At 40.8% G+C, this 8151-nt stretch overlaps 1 protein-coding gene across 1 annotated transcript in view; it reads left to right on the top strand.

Annotated features, from left to right (window-relative positions):
• The first annotated feature begins 197 nt into the window (after positions 1–197).
• The window catches only part of man1b1b (mannosidase, alpha, class 1B, member 1b), a 17937-nt gene continuing 9983 nt past the window's right edge, over positions 198–8151 (top strand). The window contains exons 1-4 of the mRNA XM_061259856.1: positions 198–378; positions 2298–2441; positions 7133–7241; positions 7362–7504. Coding sequence (XP_061115840.1) covers positions 2337–2441; positions 7133–7241; positions 7362–7504 — 357 coding nt within the window. The 5' untranslated portion in view covers positions 198–378; positions 2298–2336. The remainder of the gene's footprint in view (positions 379–2297; positions 2442–7132; positions 7242–7361; positions 7505–8151) is intronic.

The following is an 8151-nucleotide window of genomic DNA, read 5'->3' as shown; positions in this document are numbered from 1 at the left end:
TGCATTCTTCATCCCTAAAGTTATAACTTTATACTGTAGGAAACCCTGGCATTACAAATGCACAATGAAATATACAAAAAATTAGGCCTATAAATTGGCAGCAAAAACTGCCGTTTTTCTTCATCTATACTTTAAGCAGAACTAGGATGCTGCACGCATCCTCACTGACCGCGCTTTCATTGGCACAGAAAGAACTCGCGCTTCTCGACTGTCACGTAAACAGCTGAGTTCCTCCACAAGTGATGGTGTGGCAGTACGGCAGCACTTTCCAGGCGTAAAAGAGGAGTCTCGAAAAAGAAGATACTGTATCTCGCTACATACTTCAAATACATGATAACATTTGTTTCCTCTTTTTCTTTCGACTGACTGTAATCCAAGGTAAGAAACTCCAAAACGCAGCTGATCAAGATTTAGTTCGCTAGCTGGTTGTAGTAGCCAACGTGAAAAGTGAGGTATAGGCTATAGCTAGTCTAGCGACATTGTTGCTTAACAGTTTGCGTTCTGTCGGTCTGCAGCTACCTAACGTTAGTCCGCTAGATCAACCTCAAACTAGCGGGATACATTACAGTTACATGAAACATCCGAGCAGATAACGGTATTGAAGCAAACTTTGTAAACCATTTATACTAGCTAGTGAACACTACGAATAATTTAAATTTATGGTAGCTGGCTCACACGAAGAATTTGCATTGTTCGCTTGCAGTTAACGTTAACTTGCATTTAGCTTGATAACGTTAGCCTTTAATTTGAATATAGCAGGCTGACATTTTCCCAACATTTTCCTTAACATGTTGGAACAGGCTGTCAGTGGCATGTCATTTTGGAGTAATGGCTTAATCTGGAAGGTAGCTGTTTTCTTGGTTATCCATGGTAGGCCTCTTGTGATGCCTCGGTCTGCAGTCACAAATTTAGTGGGTTCAGTCCACCTCTGGCCAGATCGAAGAGACCTGACGTTAAAATCGTAATGCACAAGCAAATTGTGGATGGCAAACGCTTGATATTCATGCTTTATGTTACGATGCATTCATTAGTCTGGTGACTAACCAGATGTCTTGTGTTTATGTAGGCACACACTGACATGATCTATGCCTTCTAACTCTTGATAATTCGACAGCCAAGCCAGGATGTTGAGCACTGACACATTGCTTCTCCGTTGTTGGTCCTGTTGCATTTGCAATGTTAAAGCAGGAAACAGTACTGTAAATTCTGCCTTGCTAAGTTTGACTGTGACCAAGCACGATTTGGAATCGCGTAGTTTTTCGCTTTTTTCCCCAACAGGTTTAGCTAGATTTTCTTCAACGTTAATTTAGCTGCTCTTTTCTGGTAGTCAGTTGGTGTATGGGGCAGCCCCGAGGCTAGTTTTGTTTGGTGGAGCGTTATACTAGTTACTTGGCCTCCCACTTTCTAATCTTGTTTACTTGATCGTGATAAATTACGGAATAATAATTGCACTTGTTGCTATTATTTATCTTGCCTAATTTACCTAGCTCATGTCAATTGCCTGTGTTTTGGTTCATCTTGGATTTTCTCAGCACTAGCTGTAATCTTCTGACACAATCGTACATCGGTTGTACATAATGTAACCCACTTAGTTACCTAGTTATCAGATGGCTACTGAAATTATGCTGAGATAAAGAATGCATGAATTGAACGCTGAGCGACCGTCCATCGACGCCAATATAAGTATACCCCAAAGCTATACTATCTCTTTGATAGATTTTTCTCGTTTTTAAATTCTAACCTAGCCAGTGCCTAAAGCCCGGAAATAAGGCGGTGGATTGCGAATCATGGGTGTAGCTGAAAGGGAAATAATGGAGGTTACTTTGGTCTTTTGAAATGTGCCTTAATACTTTAAAATGTTCAGTGAAAACCACACGACCTCAAGCAGCTGTCAAGTTTGAATGTTAGCCGCTTCCCGTATGTCAATATGTGCGAAAACGGACCGTGTGATGAGGAACTGTCATTTGTATTTCGAAGTCGAGGGCTATGTGTTTAGCTTTTCGGACATTACTGCAAACAAAACATTTTGCGTATGCTAGTTATTTAATCGATCTGAGTCCGTGGGAGTAACAACAGCTCCTGCTTGGTTTTATAGGTAGGCTAATATAAACGCAGTGATAGTGTTCTTGATAAGTAGGCTTTTCCCTATACTGTGTGCTCCTAACTAAAATGTGCACAGTCCTCATCCTCATCCACATCTCCACATTAGTCTGTCCTCTGTGACTTGTAACCCATCAGATGTGACCACTGGTTCTCTCTTTTCTGTCTCTCTCTTCTGCCCCCCCCCCCCCCCACAGCACTGTGTCTATGACCTCCCTGGCAGGCCGGCTGGAGAAATGTACCCCCCCACAAGAAAGGATTTTGTGTCTTTAACCCTGCCTGAGCGGGACCCCCGCACCTACAATAACGGGAAGCAGTGGCGCAGGCAGTCCTGCTGGAGGGTGAGTCTTCCTCTTTTTTATTTTCAAAATAAATGTTTTTGTTTGTAATTGTTTGGTATTACTAGGTATTTACATAATCCAGAGAGTTTACCTGGCAAGTGTACCTGGAATCTCCTAATTGAACCCGCAGTTGGGATTTATTTAATCCACCGACTCGCCAATCCAAGGCATGCGCATGTCTATGATTGGGGCAGCCACTGAGAAAATCTTCTATATTTCAATGCAGTTCCATTTTCTGATTTTTGTATTCAAAACTCTGATACAGCATTTTCTCAGTTTCACAGTTTTTTGGGCTGGGGGTGGTGGTGGTGAGAAGCTTTTATTTATTTATTTTTTATTTATTTTTTTCAAAGCTGATGATGCAGCCTGGTTTTGCTGTAATTTAAAAAGACTTGCTGATACAGGGGTACCACTGCTTCAGTGAACTACAGGTCCAAGGCAACAGTATCTGTATTTTAAATGGAGAGAACAGAGGCCTGCACTTGCAGCATGTGAAAGGCTGATTCAACATAATTGATATTTAAGGACCTTGATGACACATTTAAGGGACTCTAAATGGCAAATAACATCTTAACTGTAATTTTATTTTACACCATATTCAGTTAAATGGCAAATGGCAGGCATTTATATAGCGCCTTTATCCAAAGCGCTGTACAATTGATGCTTCTCCATTCACCCATTCATACACACACTCACACACCGACGGCGATTGGCTGCCACGCAAGGCCCCGACCAGCTCATCAGGAGCATTTGGGGGTTAGGTGTCTTGCTCAGGGACACTTCGACACAGCCCGGGCGGGGGATCGAACCGGCAACCCTCCGACTGCCAGACAACTGCTCTTACTGCCTGAGCCATGTCGCAGTTCAGCTTCAGAGTGAACGATTCCACTGAAACTGCAACCTGCTATCTCCTAGAGGAAATAAAATGTAAGCTTGATAAAGGTGGGGTGGTAGGTGCTGTGTTTTTAGATTTACATAAAGCGTTTGACACAGACAATGTTTTGATCTCCAAGCTGTCGGTTAGTAACATTTTTCCCCTGGTGCACTGAAATTGATGATCTCATATTTATCAAATAGGACGAAGTGTATGAAAATCAATAATGTGCTTTCATCATCTGGCAAATGTGTTATGGGAGTGCCACAAGGATCAGTCCTGGGCCCTTTGTTATGTAGCCTCTATGTAGATTACCTTCCCCAGTGTCATGGGATAAATGTTCAAATGTATGCTGATGACACCGCTGTGGATGTACATGCTAAAATCTGCCAGCTGCCTCTATATTAAATGAACGGCCTTGGCACAGGTGTCATGTCTTAGCCTAAATGCCAGCAAAACTGCAGGTATGTTTTTTATTATAAATCAAAGACACCTAGTTTGTGCTGACATTTTCATTCAAGTGGAAAAAATAGTCACCAAATTCAAATATCTTGGAATTATCCTGGATACTAACCTTACTTTTAAGAAACGCATCAAGAAAATGGTAAACACAATCAAATCCAACTCGAACTTCAGGCTTATATGAAACTATAAACACGCTCTAAAAAATCTGGATAAAAAGCCCACCCAATATCATCATTGTAACATACTTTGAGAAGTATAATTTATTAAATTAAAAGTGTCTTATTGCCTATTTGTGTCATGACATGCTGTTCATTTGTATTTGTATTGTTAATGCGGATTGTGTAGCTTATACAGTCTATGTATTAACTGTAACCTGCAGCTAAATCTGGCACAATACATCAAATGGCCACATTTTATGTTTAATATTGTACATAGTCCCTTACAAATAAATAAAATAAATCTCCTAGCCTGTATCACAGCCAACTGTTTATTCTCTCTCTCTGGCGGAGGCAAACAAACAGGAAGAGCTCCTATGTCAGCACCACTGTTTGCACTTTGTTGTTTTTGTCCTATTACTGTGCATGCATTATTAAGTACAGTCGGCCAGCAAGGAGGACACTGCACCTTGTCAGAGCTGATCTAGCTCGCTGTGCAGAGTCAGGCCTCCTGAGTCATTCCACTGCTGGTGTGGGGCAGGCCTTCTCCCCGAGGCCTGGGGAAAGCCAGGGAGCAGATGGCTCACGAGCTGTAGTCTGCAGAAAGCACACACCTGAATGCACAGGTAGCACTGCTGACGTTCATCATATGCATGAACGTCAATGTCGAATACAGTGGGCTCCAGAATCATGGGAACCCTAAACAAAAAACAAAAATAAATTTAAAAAAAATTATTGACATAAGCTTCATTTTCCAACATGTGTAAAGTAGTGCACTTTATTAATGATTCTATTAAGTTAAGTCTTGTATATTTCAAAGAAAAAATGTATTTCCCAAAAACATACCCCTGGTTTAATACCTGTGGCAATGATGACAGCCAGTTTTTTCCAGTGAATTAATTGTTAGGGGTGCCAATAATTTTGGCACATGTGGTTTTCAGAAAAAAATAGATTAATAATAAAAAAACATTGAAACATAAGAAACATAAAAAAGGAAATGTATTGAAATAAACCTATATAGTTTTTCTGTATGTTTGAACATGAAATATAGATCATTATCCTTTTTGTTTATTATATTCAGCCTTTTTCTCAATTTTTATTAAGGGTGTACTAAAGTACAATGTTCAAAATAACTAACTTACAATACCTGATATGTTTACATGGCAGATAAGTGTCACGATTGCTTGAGGTAACATGCCTGCATTTGACAGTTCAATATCGTACTCTCACTCAGAATCTGATTAAATTCTGAATGTATTTTTTTGGTTGAGAAGTTTAAATTAGGCCATGATTAAACTGTGCCAGTGTTCAGTATCAATGTCAATGTGAACAGTTGCTCACGGTTGTACCCTCGTACATAGACCAGTAATGTGCAAGGCTGGAGCTAAGGGCTATAACATGGAAAGCGCTAGCAGCTCCAGGTTCTCCCACCACCACCGCCAATCTGCGATCATAACCTGGGTACCCGGCCCACCTTGACTAGCAAAAAGAACTGGGACTGTGTATGAGGGCCTCACTACCTATTGCTACCTTCTATTTATTTGCACCACACGCACAACAACAATGAAGAAAAACAGCTGGTGATTTTATATATATCTGTAAATCTGTCTGTCTGTTTGCATAGGTTTGTGTATATATATATATATGTGTAAGATATATATCTTTATTTATTTATGAAGACAATATCATTCATACACATATATATATATATATATATATATATATATTTACACAAACCTATGCAAACAGACGGACAGATTTACATACAAATTTTCAGGGAAGCAAGAATTAATTAAAAAGATTAATTTAAAACAGCAATTCTTGAATCATGCAGTTTTAACCGTCAACACCCTTGTTTAAATGTCCAGCACTCCGAAAAATAAATAATAATATAGAACATTTATTACGTGCTTTTCATTTAGTGAACAATCTCAAAGAGCTAAAATACTGAACGCAACAGTGTCAACAGTTAAAACGGCTCACTTAGCCAACATTTTAAATGTATTTACTTGATTTAATTTGGTAATTATTAGATATATCAATTATCAATTAAATTGCCAAATTCTTCTTGTTCTCTCACTTTCTTATCTCTAGACCAGGCCTGGTCTTTGGAAGTTCCCTATGGCCCAATGGTGAATTAGGAATCAGTTCCCACTTCAGAAAAATATCAAAAGCAAGCCGTGTACATGGAAACAGAATGACATTTAATTGTGTAGATGGAATTATAATCAAAGTCTCTCTTAAAAGCTTTTTCAGGAAGAAAGAGAAGGAGTAATTTGCAAGGTGTAGGTGAGAATTCACGAGCATGATGCCTCTATATTTGAAAGAGAAATTACCTATATTTGTGTGGCACAGAGGAAAGTGTAAATGATTGTCTAGTTGAAAATTGAGACCAAAAATTTGTACTAAACCAGTATTATAAAAAATATTTTATATTTTATTTATTTACATTAAAATACCCATTACTCCATTGAAATTTAGTTTAAGAAACCTTCGTAATTCATTAGATTTTTGCTAAAACAATGAAATTAGATTACTTTATGTTTAAAGACAGCTTGTTAGATGAAACCATTTAGAATATGGTTACTGTTCACTGCATACTGATCCTTTCTGCGCTCTGTAACCGCTCTAAGATCAGATCATTTCTGCTCTCTAACCGCCCTAGGAGCAGATCCTTTCTGCTCTCTGTAACCGTTCTAAGAGCAGATCCTTTCTGCTCTCTCTAACCGCTCTAAGAGCAGATCCTTTCTGCTCTCTCTAACCGCTCTAAGAGCAGATCCTTTCTGCTCTCTGTAACCGCTCTAAGAGCAGATCCTTTCTGCTCTCTGTAACCGCTCTAAGAGCAGATCCTTTCTGCTCTCTCTAACCGCTCTAAGAGCAGATCCTTTCTGCCCTCTGTAACCGCTCTAAGAGCAGATCCTTTCTGCTTTTCTGCTCTCTCTAACCGCTCTAAGAGCAGATCCTTTCTGCTCTCTGTAACCGCTCTAAGAGCAGATCCTTTCTGCTCTCTGTAACCGCTCTAAGAGCAGATCCTTTCTGCTCTCTGTAACCGCTCTAAGAGCAGATCCTTTCTGCTCTCTGTAACCGCTCTAAGAGCAGATCCTTTCTGCTCTCTCTAACCGCTCTAAGAGCAGATCCTTTCTGCTCTCTGTAACCGCTCTAAGGACAGACCTTTCCTCCCTCCTGTCTCACTGTAGAAATGGAAGCAGCTGTCCCGGTTGCAGCGCAGTCTGGTCCTGGTGGCACTGCCGCTCTTGGTGATGTGTCTGGTCCTGGTGTATCCCAGACTGGCCGGACGCTGGAGAGGTACGGATGTCCCAGCGCTTTGGGGTGGGGGGGGGGCGGGGGTGAGGGTACCGTTTTCCGGGGTTGAGCTCACTGCAATTTTCAGATCCGTTGGGTCACGTGACCTCCGTGTGTCTCCAGGCTTCGTCGATGGAGGGGCCAAGGAGGAGCCGGAGAAGCAGCATGACCACGGCCTGAAGCCCGTCATCCCAGGAGTGGTGCCAGGGGTCATACCTGAGCCCCCCAAACAGAACATACCCGTGCTGCCTGAAGCTCCTCCAGTGGTCAGTGCAACAGTGTGTGTGCATTCAGTGCAGTCATGTGATGGCACACATCTGCTGAAGGGGCTTTCTGTGTCAGTTTAGAACAATATTTCATTCTGACAATCTTTATAAAGACGTTTTCTTTATACTGACACCTTAGTAGCATTATAATCCTACAGTTAAATGTTTTAAATTGTAAATTTTCTTGTCATTTTCTATAGTGATTTATTTAGAGAAAATCTCCATTTTGAAGTTTGCTTGCTTTTCTGTAGCTTATAAGTACATAAGCTTATATGGTAATGCTTGGCTTGTATTTGGAGAAGTTTTCTGCTGGAATCTGGTGGGTTTTCAAAGGGGGGCACTCTTCTCTAAATCAAATGCAGAGATTCCAGCAAGAGCAGGGGAGGTAACCCCAGTGTCCTGGAAAAGAATTCCACACAGAAAAGGGTCTACACTACAAAAATTTGCATGGCCTGTCCACTGTAGCCTGTAAATGAGCTGAGCCCTCCGTTGACCAACCCTCTTAAATAATAATAAAGTGAAATGAATCGGCGCCCATTTTGATTGCTTGTGGGCTATTTAAGTGTCAGTGTGCCCCAAACCCCAAACACCAGATAACAGCTACAGTATGTACTGTAGCATTGGGAGGAAGCCATCTCCACCTGTGA

This window comes from Conger conger, chromosome 11, assembly GCF_963514075.1.
Source record: "Conger conger chromosome 11, fConCon1.1, whole genome shotgun sequence".
Taxonomy (NCBI): Eukaryota; Metazoa; Chordata; class Actinopteri; order Anguilliformes; family Congridae; genus Conger; species Conger conger.
The sequence above is the reverse complement of the archived record's forward strand: the minus strand, read 5'-3'. Positions and strand labels throughout refer to the sequence as shown.